Source organism: Polyodon spathula, chromosome 5 (assembly GCF_017654505.1).
Source record: "Polyodon spathula isolate WHYD16114869_AA chromosome 5, ASM1765450v1, whole genome shotgun sequence".
NCBI lineage: Eukaryota > Metazoa > Chordata > Actinopteri > Acipenseriformes > Polyodontidae > Polyodon > Polyodon spathula.
This window is the reverse complement of record NC_054538.1, coordinates 74843834-74862920: the sequence shown is the minus strand read 5'-3', so window position 1 is coordinate 74862920 and position 19087 is coordinate 74843834. Positions and strand designations below refer to the sequence as shown.

General features: G+C 35.9%; 1 protein-coding gene across 1 annotated transcript in view; it reads left to right on the top strand.

The window, feature by feature from the left end:
• Window positions 1–13217, top strand: part of wdr27 (WD repeat domain 27) — a 114774-nt gene extending 101557 nt beyond the window's left edge. Inside the window, exon 24 of the mRNA XM_041251330.1 lies at window positions 12692–13217. Within this exon, the coding sequence (XP_041107264.1) occupies window positions 12692–12739 (48 nt within the window). The 3' untranslated portion in view covers window positions 12740–13217. The remainder of the gene's footprint in view (window positions 1–12691) is intronic.
• Window positions 13218–19087: the final 5870 nt, after the last annotated feature.

Genomic DNA, 19087 nt, shown 5'->3' with positions numbered 1-19087 from the left:
GTGGAAGCTGCATCACACCAACCAGGCACTGCCAAGAAAAGGCCATCCCTCAAAACTCAGCGCTCAAACAAGGAGGAGACTTGTGAGAGAAGCCACTTTGAAGGAGCTACAGAATTCAGTGGCTGGGAGTGGAGTAATGGTGCACCAATCAACCATATCAAGAGCTCTGCATAATACTGGCCTGTATGGGAGGGTGGCAAGAAAGAAGCTGTTACTTAAAAAGTACCATCTGAAAGCATGTCTGGAGTTTGCCAGAAAGCATGAGAGTGACCCAGCTGCGATGTGGGAAAAGGTTTTGTGGTCAGATAAGACCAAGATACAGCTTTTTGGCCAAAACTCAAAGCGCTATGTGTGGCGCAAACCTAACACTGCCCATGCCTCAAGACACACCATCCCTACAGTGAAGTATGGTGGTGGCAGCGTCATGCTGTGGGGATGCTTCTCATCAGCAGGGACTGGACATCTTGTTACAATTGAAGGAAGAATGGATGGAGCAAAATACAGGAAAATACTGCAAGAGAATCTGCTTCAGTCCGCTAAAAAACTGAAGCTTGGGAGGAAATTCACCTTTCAGCAGGTCAGTGATCCCAAGCACAAGGCCAAAGCAACATTGGAGTGGCTCAAGAACAAAAAAGGGAATGTCCTACAGTGGCCCAGTCAAAGTCTTGATCTCAAGCCCGTTGAGAATCTGTGGCACTATTTGAAAATTGCGGTCCACAAGCGTCGTCCAACCAACCTGAACAACCTGGAGCAGATCTGCCAAGACCTAGGAGTTTTTGTTGACTCAGAAATGTCTTCATCTAGACAGTGTGGGGAAGCTATAAAAAAGGCTAACAAGATGCTCGGATACATTGTGAAAAGTGTTGAATTTAAATCAAGGGAAGTAATGTTAAAACTGTACAATGCACTAGTAAGACCTCAGCATGAATATTGTGTGCAGTTCTGGTCACCTCGCTATAAAAAAGATATTGCTGCTCTAGAAACAGTGCAAAGAAGAGCGACCAGAATTATTCCGGGCTTAAAAGGCATGTCATATGCAGACAGGCTAAAATAATTGAATCTGTTCAGTCTTGAACAAAGAAGACTACGTGGCGACCTAATTCAAGCATTCAAAATTCTAAAAGGTATTGACAGTGTCGACCCAAGGGACTTTTTCAGCCTGAAAAAAGAAACAAGGACCAGGGGTCACAAATGGAGTTTAGAAAAAGGGGCATTCAGAACAGAAAATAGGAGGTACTTTTTTACACAGAGAATTGTGAGGGTCTGGAATCAACTTCCCAGTAATGTTGTTGAAGCTGACATCCTGGGATCCTTCAAGAAGCTGCTTGATGAGATTCTGGGATCAATAAGCTACTAACAACCAAACGAGCAAGATGGGCCGAATGGCCTCCTCTCGTTTGTAAACTTTCTTATGTTCTTAAGAATGGGCCAAAATCACTCTGACACTATGTGCAAAGCTGGTGCATACTTACCCCAAAAGACTTAAAGCTGTTATTGCAGCGAAAGGTAGCTCTACCAAATATTAATGTGTGGGGGTTGAATACCAATGCAAGCAAGATATTTCAGTTTTTTTATTTTTCTTAAAAACATTTCCCAACATAAAACCAATGTCACCTTACAATAATTGATTTTGAGTTTGTGTTTTAAAATAAAATATCGAACAGAATGAAATTTCAATGTACCATTTGTAATTCAGTAATATGAGAGAATTGGTCAGGGGTCTGAATACTTTTGCAAGGCACTGTATGTAAAAGATTATTTTACTCATCTGCTGTTTTGAGTGCCGTTGTTTTTTCTAGGTGTGTATACAAGCTTGCAGCGTTGAAAGAGTTATGACAAGATCTTTGAAAATATGCTTGGTAGGTAAAGTTTGTGCAAGCATGATACAGATAGCATAGAAATCATATTTTGAAAATGTTCCCCCCTGAGGTAAGGAAACCTCAATTCTACCTATTCAGAACAAAATGACCCCAGAGAGATACGTGTGGATTCTTTGAAATTGCCAAACAGAAAGCTTTTAAAATCTTCATTTTTTCTTCATCTTCATTGCTTTCTTCATATATTTGTGAACCAGCCACTGCTAAATGTGCTAAATTACAATTTAAATTGTAGTGCTAAATTACAATTTAAATTATTTCCCACAATGAGAAAACACACTGCAGCCACCCATATCTTCCCTTAGCAGATGTGGAAGTTGACGTAAAGAGACAATTCCCTTATAGCAGTTAAAGTAAAACAGCAAGATTATTAATAATTAATACAACAAAAACCATACAATAAAGTAAAATCCATAATTCAAATTGACTGTTAGGTTTCATAAAGCACGTTAGAAACAGACTTTAGACCCTTACAATAGAAAATATAGAAATAGGAATTAATTCTATACAGGATGAAGCTAATATCTGTTCAGATTTAATTCTCCACTATGTTCCAGACACATTACAGAAAATGCCACCACAGCACACAGTCTAGCAAGACTTTGGACTTTCAGGGCATGACATTATTTACATAATGATCATTTGAGGTGCTAGTTTGCACTTGATTTCCATAATATGATAGGGTGTGCTGTGGGTTTGACTTTAATTTCCTTTCGTCCAGTAATTTCTGTACTTCCCCTTCATGATAGCTTATGCATTATACAAATATAGTGATTGGAAATGTTAACTAACTGTACCATTTGTGTTGTATATTATTATACAGTGGTGTTCCGTAAGTCAGACATCATTGACAATATCATATATTATGCTGGTAAGTATGATCTCTGTTAAATCAGACAGTTATTTTTTTTTTGTTTTTGTCCCTGTATAACCAGAAGAAAATAAATACAAATCCATAGATCTCAACAAATTTAGTAAATATGACAACATTAGCTTTCATATTGAAGATGTGAGCAATAGTACCAGTACTATCACAACTGCTGTAACTCTGAACGCAAGGCTAATTCTGATCTTTCTGCCATGTGGATTTTTAATATGAATCCCTTACTAAATGTGGTTATAAAGCGTTCCAAGTTGCTTCAAGTAATTACTGCTCCTGCATTACTTACAAAAACTAACGATAGACAGACCATTAACAGAAAACAGTAATCCAAATTAAATAAATAAACATTAACTTAAAAAAAAAGATTTATTAAGGAAAGGTAAAGGTCTGTTTTTTTGCAGCAGGGTCAGCTATTCAAATCATATATACTCTGTACAATGATATGCTTTTTTAGATTCTGTGCCTGATTCTAAAATATACGTCTAGATTTCCCCCTGGAAGTGCCTTCTGCATTCCAGTGCATTTTTTTTTCAGGCTTCATGCTATTCTTCTGATTGCTTCACCAGCAGGCAGGGTGTAGCGTTGCTTACCATAACTTTTATACAAAGAAATATCCAGGAGTTGCAGACCACCAGTAGCCAACCCAGAGGCTGATAGACTTACTGCAAAAAAAGTCTGGGGAGACAGATCATTCTGGAGGTTTCTCTGAAAGAAACACCTGGTCTAATCCTTCTCCTACCTTATTCCATAGCTATTAAACACTCATTGGTGTTAAATGTAGAAATACTAGAATAAACTTAATAAGATCCATGTCAAACACGTACTATCAGCTTGCAGTTAAGAGGCACCAATGTTGATTCACTTATTGTAGCCAAAAACAGTCCAACGCAATCTTCTGGTTGAAACCTTATATTATAATATAAACCTTATATTCTAATGTTATTTGCCTTACTTGGTGAAATATTCTAATTTTTCTGGTGTCCTGAACCTTAACTCGCACGACCAATTCTGTTATTTTTTTCCCACTGTTTTAAGTTTCATAAGTCAATCATCAGAACTGGTAAAGTTTCCTGCTTTTAAAGTCCCCTCTGTTTTGTTATCAGATCCTTGCTTGACATTTTTTTTTTAGAAGACGTTTAAACAAGGTGATACGATTGTCAAATATTGTCACACTTGCAAACAATAGCCATTTACAAATGTAGCTCTGAACATCTAACCTCCACATTGATTGTGAGTGAAACCTTCCATTCCACAGATCAGCTTCCAAAATCCCCATCCAATAGATACAAAGAGTATGAAGTCCCATCAATTAGCCTACACTTCAGTTATAACTGAAGGACCTCATGTTGAAAATAAAGATGAAGTATTATTTTAATTTAAATATAGGATTATAATTCCATTCCCTTGACCTTGGCTTCTTGTGTATTCAGTGATTTAAGGCCCAGGAGCCTTGAGAGTATATAATTCATTTTAAAAAGTAAAAGAGATTTTTTTGTTTGTATTTAGTATTTAGAGTTGATTCCCCCCATTCTCCTCAGGTTTGTTGACCCTACTGGTACAGTAAATGGCTCAGTCATCTGTAACATGTTTTCATTGTGATCAAGCAGCACGAGAGGCCACTCTCAGCATAATCAGAAGTCTTTTGAATGGTCGTTGTCTGTAATAGGGAGGTGACGTATTGTTTCAGTGACAAGCCTTCTCTGGCACCTTGCAGATGAACACAGCTGATTTTACCAGACAGATTCTTCTTGTTTCTTTGTTTATGCAGTGTTAAGTTTCAAATGTTAATACTGTTTGTTAAAAGAAAAAGTGATAATGGCTCAGAAATAAAACTTGTTTCTTTGGTTCAACGACACTCATAAAGACAAAAGCTGACACAGTGCGTGGTTACTGGAGATTGTTGTGGTAAAACTTAAACCCTTGTAACGGCTTCAGTTTACTACGTTTTCACAAAAGAATTTAGTGATAATCTTGATTGAGTGCCTCAAATTAGATCAATAAAGCCAAAGCCCACTTTAACAGCACTTTATTTATTTATTTTTTTTCAGGATAACAGTTTTCGTTTAAGCAGTGTGTCTTGCAATTGAAGTCTTTTGCCACAGCTTTTCCACTGAACATATGTTTATTGACGCCATTCTTAATATGTCAAGATTTTTGCACACTGTTATGTTACATTATCAGACTGTATGGTGAAGGAGCTATAGTTTCCCAGGAACTGTCTTTTCAGTTGAACAGCAACATACAATTTTTCACTAGTAAGATGAAATTCCTTGAAAGTCATTATAGCATGCGTCCTCAAAAAGGCCTATACTGGATGGAGGTGTGCAAATGAATGTTAGGTTTGAGCTATGAAGTTCACCCACCTGTGTATTGTATTACAGCTAGTGGGCTTGCCTGACATTAGCACCTGCAATGAAATCATTTTGTTTTGTAGTAAACAAGGCTGATGTTGAGCCATGTAAAGAGACACTGCCAGAATGGGACCTGGTTGTAAACATGACCAACTTTCAATTAGAAGTTATATTAAAAGTGTGAAGGGTTAAACATGCCATAATACTATACTGGGTACTGTGTACTGTTCAGCTGCTGCACTGGTACAGTATGACATTGATTCTGTCAGGGTGTTTTACTGACTTCTTCAAACTCATGGATAGCACTTGACTTGGCAATAAAAGCCCCACAATAAATTTGGTGTAATCCTTGCTGGATATTGTGATACAAAGGCACGAAGTATTAAGACTCCATCACTTTTTCTACAGATAACCTTTAGGGGAAGAATACAGATTTCTTCATTGGCTTCATCGCCATCAGTATTGCCTTGATGTTGGAAATGGCAGGAATGGAGGTCACCCTTTGCTCAGCAATGGTTTCTAAAAAATATAAACCATTGTATAAATCAAAACATAAACCACTGTATAAAAGCAATATTGCATTTGGGAGTTTCAAGGCAAGAGGCGGTGCTCAGCCATATGCATTTCTACAAGGTAATACAATTGCATTTAAAGTTTATATTTAATAAAAACACAACCCTTAAACTATGTTGTTTTTGCTAAAACTTTTACCATCTTCATAGTCTTGCATTTTTATTTGAGTCACCACCCTTACATTTTCACTAGGAAATTTAACATGTGCAGTTACATATTTTTGCCCTCTGAAGTTAATTTCAAACAAACAAATGGATACTTGATTAATTGCGCTACAAAAGGAGTACAATATAAATGTCTGCGATAGATGCACTTATGTTTTAGGAAATTTCCATGTGAAAATGTGTTATACTGTGAAGAAGAAGAAAGAATGAACAGTTTCAGTATTTCTTGACTACATATTGATGGATGGACTCTATTGTAGGTACTTAAGGAATGTAAATTCAGTTGGTTTTAATCGCCTTGGCTTTGGTTTATTTGCCTGAAACAGAGGGGCCCTGAGCAGCCCTTTGGTAAATCAGTAGGCTGCAGATCTAATATTGCTACTCTATGTCACATGAATCATGCATTTGTTAGGCAAATGGAACGGCTGGTGTATTCTCTAATATATGTTATGTGATGGTAAGTCACTTCCAACTCCCTGTGTGATAACACTGTTCAAAACCATAAAAACTGGACATATGCTGTTCTTAAATGAACAGCTAAATCGTTTTGTTTGAAGTGAGGCCAAAAATAATGACGCAATCATACCCTGATGTATATGACTAGTCATGTCATGATCCTGGGATATATAACTATAGTCATATCATGTTGTACCAACTCCCCAGTAATGTTGTTGAAGCTGACACCCTGGGATCCTTCAAGAAGCTGCTTGATGAGATCCTGGGATCTACTAATAACCAAACGAGCAAGATGGGCCAAAAAGCCTCCTCTCGTTTGTAAACTTTCTTATGTTCTATATGAGGAGATTTTCTTTTTCTTTCTCAATACTTTATTGCCGTTGCTCTCTCATACACATTTTGTTTGTTTTTTTTGTTTTTTCATTGTACTATACAGCCAAGTTAATGTCTTTAATTCAATACTAAAAGTTACATAACTGTGGTGATTTAGATTCTAAAGTTTAGAAAAATCCCTTTTTTTCAATTTATAGCACATAATGAAAAATGAAGCATAGAGGGGTTTTAACCTGGATAACACAGGCTCACAGGAGCATTAAGTAAGGTGTTTTCTGATTTGGGAAACTGTCTTTAATGTAGTTGAGAGCATTAGCGGTAGGAGGAATACAATTCCTCTCTGAAGCCATCAGTGCAAATACTTAATAAGCCCCACTTTTACAATAACAGCCACTTGTTTAAACTTAGTACAACAAATACTGTTCCTAAGAATTTAATCTACTTGAAACTTAATTTCTATGCCCAACCTTAGCAGACAACAGCCAAACATATCTACTTGGCTTAGTTTTGTATAGTGTTATACTGTACTTATACTTTGTATAGGTACAGGCACCTCGCACACCTTTTTCCAGGTTTCATTAAAGTCATACAGTTACTTAATTAACACATGTGCATGTGTTTGCATTTTCTAAGATGGCTTTTGCTTAGTTTTTATTTATTTTCTTTTTTTGGTTTACTTTGGTTATTATTTTAAATGGGACACAGGTTTTAAAATAGCCACATTGCATATGGTTTTAATTGAAGCCCTGACTGCCAGTGATGAAAAATAACCCTTGCATCTTATTAATCCATTAGCGTTCTGCTTGCCTAAAGTTTACAGATTACTGTATCTGATGGGTCCCCTTTGTATCCAAGTATGACCTGTCTACTTTCCTCATTACTCAGTCAGTGTACTGATGTCTGATTAAAACAAAGGGTTGGGTGTATTGGGCATGGCTTATGCTTCATCTTCAGTGAAACTGAAAAATGTGGGGTTTGTAGAAACTGACTAAAACTAATTTAGCTGAACACTACCCTACAAACGGTCTGTATTCATTTCAGTAGCACTCTCCTGACTAGCATGTAATATATGTTGATTTTGATTAAATTGTAGGGAAAATCCAGAAGAGCTGACAGTCTTGAAGTACTGAACTTTTCAAATTGATCTGTTGAGAAGAGTGGCAAAAAGATTTGCTGAATTGGTGTCAAATTGAGGATAAAGACCTTTATTTGCTAAATATTGTATTTGAAATGATAAACTTCATATCTAACACCACTGAGGTTTCTGAAAATGATTGTTGATTTACTGTAGCGGAGTTCATTTTTTGCTACCAAGGCTTGAGTGAGCATTATTATTATTATTATTATTATTATTATTATTTATTATTATACAGATAATTCACTTTCAATGGGAGTTGGAAATATGTATTTTGTGTAATACACAAGTACATTGAACTGGAGAGTTGATGCAGGCTCATTTGTTTGTTATTGTTCTGAGAATACTGGGGTCAATGCACCAAGTAATAATTTGTTAACTAATGGGCAGCATTTTGCAAGGAGGATTGTTGTATTTGTATATGGGTTTACATCTACAAGTGTGATCTGGCATGTGTGTGAAGTATATAGTTTGATACAAAAGGAAATAAAACTAATCAAAAGTATGTATTTACAATGTGTAAGGATGTTTGAGTATATGTGCACCTTTTTACCACATTGAACTGATAACGGGATTTGAGATGCATGTGAACCATTACCTGGCAGTTAATAAAAACTGTGTTCTTTTCGTTTTCTCTCTTTTATCTTTCTGCTATCAATCTTTCTTTTGGTCTTTACAGTTTTAAGCATTTTTTTTTTTTCTCATAATGCATTAATAAAATTCTCCCGAGTATAAATTGATAAATACTGAAACACAGCATGTTAACCATTTAGCTGGCATTTTATAGTTGTTATTGGGTAAAGAATGTCACTAACATAGTTCAAGCCTGCTGGTAAATGTCATAATCAGGACTGTCTTTCCAGGGTAATAGGGAGCAGCATCACATAATAAAGATGTATACCAGCACAGGTTTGATTGTGGCAGCCAGGGTAGAATTGCAAAGATACTGGGCTTAATAGTCCAAATGTACCATGAACTAATAAAACATTTTAAGAGGCTTTGGGTGAAAAGGGAGGAGAAAGAAGCTATTCAAATTGAACACCCTCTTGTTCCACCTTTATTTAACTTTGACCACCAGTTGTGTGGAAAAGTATGATGAGTGACCAAGTAATTGCAAACTACAGAGGCTTTACAAAATGGAGCGAGCAAGCATTTTCTACATCATAACACAATCCCTTGCAACAGCAATGTTTTACTTTTGATAACAAACTTAGAGCTTTTAGTACAGCGTCTACCTGTGCTAATTTGGTAACCAGGTGGCTATCAGACATGAAAAACATATTTATATTTTCTTTCCTTGGTTAAATCTTAATGTGGTCTTTGCAATTATATTATACTGTATAATATTGTGGTACAAGTATGTGATCCTGCAGGTGATTTTCAGCAGAAGCTCAAGAAGCCTTTCGTTGTAGGATCATCGGTAGTGATGCCAACATGCTACCATAGGTGTAAGAGATTAAGTTCTTTATTACCATTTAATCAGCATTAAAACTCTGAATATCCAAGTTCCAAGTTCGTGCCCAGCATTTATTGATTGAGCTTCCTGCATTTACAAAGATTGCCCAGAAGTTTATGTTATATGAAGCAGTAGTAAGTATCTTTATAATTCTAGAAACTCCTATTGAATACACTAGAAATTCCTGAAAAAAGGACAGAATAAGAAAAGTACACATGCAAGAATCATGTGTACTTGTGTTGTTCTGCCTGAAGAAATAGTCTGACAAACTAGACTCCCAGTCCCACAGGGAACCTGGGCACAGACCTTTAGTTCTTTGAGTTCCAGTACTCCAAGGGGTTAAAGTTTCATTCAAAAGCATCTTATTTATTGCACGTATGGAATTTGGTGCCACAAGAGAATAGGACCTAAACTACCGCAGAAGCCTCCAAGTTGATAATGGTGAACATTGTAGAATTGTATATTAGACCAAATGAGTTCATCTTGAATTGGTTCTAGTTACCCCTCTATTTTTCTACAGCAGTAATTCAGTAATGAAAACAAGGTGTTAAATGGGGTTCACTGATGAATAACAACAGTTTTGAGTACAACTCTATTTAGGCCTGGCGGCAGCATGAACACTGTTGGGGGGTGGGGGGGATCCATTTATTTAGGGTGGGCTCATTTTGGAAAAGACAAATCAATCGGCGCGTATTCTCTACTATTTTACTTCACTGTGATGACAATAAATAAATAAATAAATCATATGACAGCACAATATTATGAATTATCCACACAGCATGAATTACCACAGCTCTTTCTGGGAAAAAAAAAAAAAATATATAAATCTTTTAAATTATTATTGTTACCACATTATCAACAATGGGGTGTCTGAGCATCAGTACTTGAAACAAATACAATCATACAATGAGCAGGCCCTCTACGGAGATCGCAATAAACAGATTCCCATACACACCAAATTACTGTAAAGTAACAAATGTACATATAATGCTTACTTTCAACTCACTGTTCAATACTGAACATAAAAGCATACGCTCTTGTAAACAGTCGGACAAGTCGGCCTATGAAGGGGTTTCCAAACACTAGAAGCAAACAGACATTTTGTATTATTATTATTATTATTATTATTATTATTATTATTATTAGCTTTATTTTAGTTTGATTTGATTAATGATTCATCATAGGTTTTTTATGTAAGCGATAATGCCCATTGATGATGGCTCTACGTGTGATAGTTGACAACCAAGTCGAAAGCGAGGGCGCTAACGAAAGACCAACTAGGTAGTTGAAAGGTCAACTATCACATGGTAGAGCTATCATCGAGCAGGCACTATCTCTATTAGAAAATTGTTTTTACCATTGTTTTTCTTAAAAAAACAAACACCTTAAAGCCTAAATTTACCTTAAATTTGTCTGGTACCTTTTTGCTGAGTAAAGACACTCTAAGAAAATAACCTTGAACATTTTTTAAAAATAAAAAAACAAGGATGACATACATATAGAGAAAAACAATGATTTTTTTTATTTAGTAAATTGAGTTAATTTTTTTTATTAACTTGTTAGGGTTTTAAACCCTTATTTATAATCTGGACATTGCCTGAAGAATGAACGGAGCAATTACTGAACAGTCCGTGCACGATGGAGTCTGAACTACCAATACAATCTCTTATTAAATACCACTCTCAAATGCCTCCTAACTCTCCATGTTTCTATCTTCAGCCAAAGCCTTTCTCTCCTGAATCTATATATGAATGAAGCAATATTACTCTCCACGTCTCACTTTGTTGATGTTGAAAGATGCTGTGTCTGTGCTGCAGTCAAGTTGACGTTCTGTTATTGGCTCTTGTCAGTTGCAGGTACGTGATTGGTTGCTTTCATTGATGCAAAGTATTGCTTGGCTGGCTTTGGTGGTAATAAAATTAATTTGGACCAATTGTGTCTTTGTTTAGTATTTACTATCCAATAGATGTGAACTACGCTTAAAAATGCAGCAAGTCAAAAAGAAAAGCCAGCACTTGCGCGGTTTGATTTTAAATTTGACTCACAGTTGGTGCTGAGACGTTCCTGCGGGCATCTATTAGAACTGGAAGCTGATTGGCTGACGGTACTGAATCAATTTAGAATCTGAAACTGGACGGGCCAGGCCCCGTATTTGAAAATATATTCTGTAGTAAACTTACACAAAACAATGCATATTTATAAATTTTCAGAATGTTTTCAGAAAGGCTCAATGTAAATTGCTAAGACCCAGATAACACACCCAAACAGCTTAGTATGCATTGTGAACAGATTGATCAAGCTGTGGTAAACTCAAATGCTGAGAATGAGAAGATGCCATTTGGACTATTAAGGCTTGTTGTGTATTTAGTATTCCTCTGCAGATGGAAATCTAATTCCTTATGAAATGTCAGGAATGTTTAAGACTCTCTGAACTCATGTGGTAGACTCCCCCCCTCCCACTCCCCCCTCCTCCCCACATTCATTATTCCCAGAGTGAATAAAAAGGGATGTTGTCTTTTGAGCTTTGCCTGCCTAGACTGCCATCAGTGCCCTGTGATCCTGGGGTTTGAATTAATAATATGAGCTCACATGATCAACCCAATTTACGATTCTTAGTACTGTAATCACATTTTCCTTGAACATCTGTTTTCTTGACTGCGTAGACCAATTTTTTTTAAACAGCAAACCAGACCCTTTAATCCAGTCTGTCACCTGTCCTTGTATTGCCATTTGGAGATGCCATCACCATGCAGTGAGCCACATTGTGTAGGGCTTGCATGCCATTGGTCTAGCAATATACCCACTTTTTTGTTGGTATTACATTGTCCAAATAAAGTTTTGCAGTGTTTTTCAAGTATTTTTGTTGTAGTTCAATATCATTGATTATTATCTATATAGCACCTTGCATAGGTTGAATTTAATTTCCAATAAACAACAGACACAAAGCCATAACTCATAAGCATTTTTTTAAAGACATTTACATCAACAATTGACTAGTTGCTTCAGGTGGTAATTCCCAGAGAGGTAAATGGTGAAGTAACCCTTTCAAACTCTAGTGGAAGCTTTCATAAAAAATGGTGTAACATGTCAAACGGCCTGCTGTTTTCCATCATAAAACTAAACCGATGAAATAGGTTTACCCCTCACAATTCTGCATCCTCTTTCAATCAGTGACAGATTTGAACTTGCAACTAGAAGTAGCAAAATAAAGTATCATCTGATAATGATATGCCACCGCAAGAAGTACTGATGTATGTGTGCTATAACAAACTGAACATGAAATCACAGCTTTCTATATTTATATAAAATCCGCCAAATATCGTACCAGTGTATATATTTTTTGGTTTATTCTTTTGTTATGTGCCCTTGTCTTTGGCACTTAACTGCTGCCATGGTCAATTACATAGTGGTTAATGACAGTCTGACATTGTTTAATTCAAATGTTTTTGTTTCTACTCTACAGCTTGTCACAGCCACCCTGGATGGTAAGCTTCAGCTGTTCAAGCCATGAGAGGAAACCCACACAGAGATGAAGATGGAGATGGAGATAGTGGAGGTCCTTAGAATATGGAAGCCTTAATGAGAAAGAGACAGAGATAAGACACCAGATGTGACATTGTGTGCCACTGTATTGCAAAGAATGAATGAATGTAATGATATATTTCCTATTTAATTCATGCTATGAAATCAAAGGTCAGCCTTAAAATAAAATAGTTTTTATAGACTGCTGGGGAACTTTCAACTTATCAGAGCACATGTTTAAAGACTGCATGCTGCAGGTCATCACAAACAAACCCTAGTCATGATATCACCTCCTTGAAAAACCTTCCTCTCATTGGTACTCCCTTCAAGTGCAATTCAAACTAGTGACCACACAACCGGTCAAGTACCTCAGCCACCTAACTTAAATTTTATAGGAATATATATATATATATATATATGTACTATACTTTTACTGATGAAATGCTTCCTGTCTGTACAGTGTCAACACTCCATGTTTTTGTTCAATAAAGACTTATAAAACTTTCATAAAAATAGATGAAAGGTTTGATCAGGAATTCTTGATTTTTCTCATATTTCTGAAACTGGAACCAGGTTTGCGAGGTATATCTATAATCAGGAAGTGGACTTTTATCACTTCTGAGTATGAAAAAAGTGATTGTGGAATTAATTTATTTGGAGAGCAGAGTACAGACAGCTGGTCACAGGGAGTTGTAACAGACACACATTGTCCCAGAAGCAAATAAGGCAAGTAAAATATCTCTTGGAAGAACGCTTGGACCTGAGCATGATGTATGTGTTCTTCAGACTGTTTGTGTAAAAGGTAAAGGATTAATGAGAGTTGTTTACATGTGGACTGGCTTTAATGTTTTATATCAAGGAATAGATCCAAAACCTTGGTTCGCAGATTGAATACATATGTTAGATAGGTCTTTGGTTAGACAGATTATTTGAATTACTTGGTTTTTCAGAACATTCTGTGGACTGACATGCAAAAACCCAATGATGCTTTTTCAAGAAACGGTATCTTGGAGCTGAGTTGTTCTTTTATTTTACCTCCTTTACTGTGGAAACTTTCCATCATCGAGGATGATAGCCAACCGAACCCGAAACCCTGAAGTTTCTCTTTAAATGCAAAGCACTCGCAAACAGCAAATTTAACTTACTGAAAGTGTAATAGTGGTGGGCGTGTTGTATTTCTGTACCTAAACAGGTTTACTAAAGAAAGCAGTTTAGAATGGCTTCATTAATAAATACTGTTGAGTGTTTCACAATATTATAAAATATAGATAAGCCAGTGGGTAATTGTAGCTCTCACTTACAGCTATTACTCCTCGTTTCAGTGGAATGCTCTCGACTTAATCAAATCAGGAACAGAAAGACTTTTTTTTCTTTTCATTTTGAGTGTTGGGTTGTTATCGGTTTTTATTTGACAGCAAGCTGATACTGTAGTTTTTATTTTGGGCATAACACAGAAATAAAAGCCCTGAAATCAGAAGTCCTAAGGATGGGGCTATTGAAATACAAACCACTGAAAATGATAACAAACCAGTTACATGCTGAGATTTCAAACTGCTATATAATTGAAATTACAGTTCCTGAACCTTAGCAGTTACTGACTTGACAGGCTGTCTGTTTAATTTAAAAAAAGCTATATATTTTGGCTAAAAAGTAATACTGTATCAAATGTAATCCCTAGCTAAATGTATAGGCTTGTTTATAAGAAAGGCAGAGTATTCTATATAATACTACTGGAGAGTTGGTCAATGAACATGAGCTTGTGTGGATGTTTTAGCAGTTTTGATTAACTGGTATGGTATTCACATTTGGATCCCCAAAGATGGAAATGCTCCACTTGAAACACTGTGGCTACAGATGTGCTTAGTGTCATGCAGAAGGAATGTCCCTGCAATTTTACTGTTTGATTTGTAGTTTAGAGTTTAACTTAAAATAATTATGTGTTTTTGTGTTACATTATGAGTGTTAAACAGTAAAGGAGACACATATTAAGGTGCAGGTATCCAGCAAGTAGACTGAAGCGACAGCAGAGAGACACCCTTGCAACCGAGAGTTTGTCTTGGGGATTGAAGCCCAAGGATAACTTAATAAATCAGATTCTGAAACAACAAACACACAAAGCAATAGCTATGGTTATTGGAAGGTTACATTGACAAAGTACTTAATTCATCCAAGAAGAAGAAGAAAAAACTGCCATCTAACTACAAGATGATTAATGTGTTTTCAGCAAAATATAGATTACTGATCATGAGCTCATGGTTAGTATCTATCCATCAGACTTGTTAAGTGCCCTCATTAAAATGTGTTATCCTGCTGAGTTTGGAATAGCCTGAAAGATTACCAGTCTTAACCATTTAACAGAAGAACACATTGAAGAAAGAATGATGCAAAACCCAATAGTCCTAAGAGCAATGTAAATCAATTTGACTTCATGGATAGAGTGTCAGCCACTGTGTACTTTCTAGCAGGAACTTTAAGTTGGTGTCGAAACTTTCTGCAAGGATAACATACAGAGAACTGGTCTAGCAAAACCATACATGTCCTGGCATCGCAGACATTCTGATTAAGACAAGGTCAAGGATTTCTGAACAGGGTGTGTGAAGGGTGTAAAAAAGTGCAGACAGGTTAATAAATGACATTGCGCTCTGAGCCAGACGAGACTGCTTATAACTGAATCACATTTTAGAGGACCTTTCACCGCTGTGTGTTCTCATTTTTCTGATGTTGCTAATATATATATATATATATATATATATATATATATATATATATATATATATATATGCACTTGTAATAGAGATCTCTGCAGACATTGAAACTTACGCTGTGACAAAAAGTTTTTCAAAACGTATTTTAGGATTACGACCTAATGCTGCATGAAAAAAAACTGAAAACGATGCTAACAGAATTTTAAAATACATTGTAGTGCAATTAGAAAACTACATAATGATTACTACAGTCATAAAAATTTAAATGTCATAGTTTTTGTCAGTTTTTTATTAAACAAATAAAAATATTACCTTTTATATTTCGCCATACATTAAGTTATACCATTAGCAACCATTATTCAGCAGGTTTCACTCGACTTTATGAAGCAAAATTTGTTAATTCTATAGGATGATGCTAAACTTTTGGCCATAGCAGTAAGTGTTAAAATATCCATAACATACAAAATCATCAAATTTAACTTTTTGTGTATTTTAATTTCAGAGGTAGCCTCGAGTGCTGACTTGGCAGCAAAACCACTTCTAAACACTGGGCATCTTCAGTTCTCACCTTTTGAATAATGGAAGCTTTCCATACTGTTGATTAACTTTGTATACTTCAACAAGACCATGCTTTAATAACTCTTTTGAATACCTTTGAATATGTGAAATGAACAGTGTGTGTATGTATTGGTTTGCCACACAATATTAAAGAATATGCAAAAGAATACCATACATAAATGACCATTCACAATGTACAATTTGTTGAGAGATATTTTCACAGTTCACAAATACATTACAAAGCCATTTTAAAAGGCCTGTTCTTTATGCATTTCTTGTTAGCAGTATGAATCTGCTTTGAAGAATATCAAAACCCAATGCTGGTCAATAAAAATAAAAATTTTATTCAAGCAAGTCTTCAGTTCCCCCTGCCCCTGTAGATGGGGGCTTGGCATTTTTGTAAATGAGATGTTGAATCTTCATGGATCTCAGTGCATCTACCCTTTTAAGCACAGTACATAACCTAGAGGACACCAATGGAAATTGAGTGGGGAGAGACTTAGAGCTGAGAGTAGGAGACTCGTTTTTTTCACACAGTGTTGAGTGTATGGACTTGGTTAGAAAGCCACATGGTGCTGCTGAGTCATTGGGGTCCTTCAGAAGCCAAGTAGACAGAGTTCTGGAACCAATAAACTATGAGAAACTGGATGACTGATGATGGGCCAATGGCTTCTTTTCTGTAGCTTTTTTTTATGGCAAAATGAAAAGATATGTTGAATTGTTTCTTATGTTCATTCTAGTATTAATGGAGTTCATTAAAGCCTTCAAATCACAGAGAAAATATGGGGCTTGACATTTCTAGGTTAAAAAACAGGAAACGGAATTCTAAGTGATGTTATGCTGAGGGATGTGGAGATAAATTGTGGGGTTTTTTTGTAGGGGAGGAAAGAAAAAATATAGAATTTTTAGTTTCTGGCTGAGAAACAAGTTCATATCAGATGTGAAATTCAAAAATGAAATGTTTGAGCTAGAAACTCAATCTACTTGGATTCTGGACCGTTCATGTGACTCTGACTATACAAGTCAACTTGAATTACTCCAGTCTTCCTTCGCCAGGGATAGCTCTGACTTCATAAACAGACACAAAGCTACCTCCGGTGATGGAAGAAATATTTTCTGTCAGTGAATAATACAGATACTACCAGCCCCTTGAGTGTTGATCGTGGAAATATGAAAAATAGTCAGGAAGCGTTTGCCTGTTAAGTATATGTCAACACCTCCAAACTTGGAGTGCTAATGACAATGTAGTGATTCAGTATAAATGGATGTCCAAGACTGGTTCCCAGAGCTGAATCTATTTGGTATAGTATCTTTTATTTTAAATTTTTCCAAATGATATCCCTTTTCAAAAGCATTTCGGGCCATACCAAACATTTCATTTAAAATACTTTTCATTTAAAATTTAAGAGTATGTATTTTGTGACTTCTTCAAGGTAAAAATGCTCATACTTTTGTAATTTTTTATATGCAGGTATTCCATAACCAAAATAACAATTTTATTTATTTATTTATTTATTTATTTTTAATGAAAACCTGGCGGTTCCTTCACAAGCTTGTTCTCTTTCTTTAGTCTGGTTCATAACTTTCTCCTGAAACTGTTTTATTTCCCATTCAGCATAACTAGAGGGCAGGGAATGCTTAAACACTACCACCTGTTTTAGCTACATTTCCCAAGTGCAAGCACTGTTTGATAGCATTTGATGCCTACTTACTGTCCAAAAATACAAGTCAAGTAGTCACAGGTAAGGATCAATGCTTTTAGAACTGTTGTAGTTAGCATATTTGTTTACCTAAATTACGTTAATCCAAATTGGAAGGGCAACAACCACCAGCTTCAATCTTTTTAGCACCATTATAGACCAAGGTCATCCAAATATATAAAACAGACAAAAGATCTGACAGTATGTCAGTAGAGCCAGTATCTTATACATTTTAAAATCAAGTTGCAGCAAAGCCTAAGGAGGTGAAGTAATTAAAATGTAATATATCGTTCACAGTTTAGGTGTTCAGACCAAAACCAATTTTTTGTTATTAAACCGCACTTTTTTTTTTTAAAGTATTGTATAAATAACAATGTAAGTCAAAAACATCCAGATGGTTATGGGTGCTACTTGTTTATAATGAACAGTGAGTTAGCACCTTCTCAGTATTCTCAATCTAACCCTCTGGTTTAGATTCATATGACTAATATGTGAGACTTACATGCTTCTCTGACTTTTTACACAGCAAAATAAGGTAATAAATAAAGTACAGCAATATTTAAAGTTGTAAAATAATTTTAAGAACACTGGCTGGTTTAAAAGACCCCTATTAGCACTAATCATGCACACCTTGATATTTAAAGATAATAAGTATAAAAGACCCAAATTGCAGAAACCCACCATTATGAATATGTAAAACACAGAGCTATAAGGTATTAGGTAGTCCTTGCATGCAAATTTTCTAACTTCAATCCTACACATTCTTTGAATTTGTTATTTAACCTGGTCCACCAGATTTCACAGTTTGGTAATAGATGCAGAGGACTTGTGAAAGGAAGGTCAGCTAATAATATCTTTAAAGGGGAAATTAGACCAACTGCAGAGCTTCTTACTTTACCATCAGTGGGACACACATCCTAATAGGGTCAGGTTTTAGGATTTTTTTCCAGATGCAGGAGTATGTTCACCATTTTTAAAATCATTTTTCCAAAACAAATCCAGATCATCACAGTTCAATGCTCTCTTCAGGCATAGGACTACTGTACATCTTACATTACTAAAGCCATGGTTTTATGAACTTCTTATGCTGGCTCCGCAGATGGTTAGAAGAGGTCAAGCCAAAATTGGACTGCTATGTTGAACCTGTACCTCCTGTGCCCTTATTAGAATGGAGTGATCCATGAAGCAATGAGGAACAACATCTTAACACTCATCTCATCATAGTTGTGTTATTTGAAAACCTGAATTTAAAAAAAAAAAGAAAACACATGCAGTCTACCAGTGTTGCTTTGTAAATCCTGCTTTCTGATGGCTTCTGATCCTGGATATATCTAATTTAACACACTGTTCTTTTTTCCTCAACTATACCGTTGT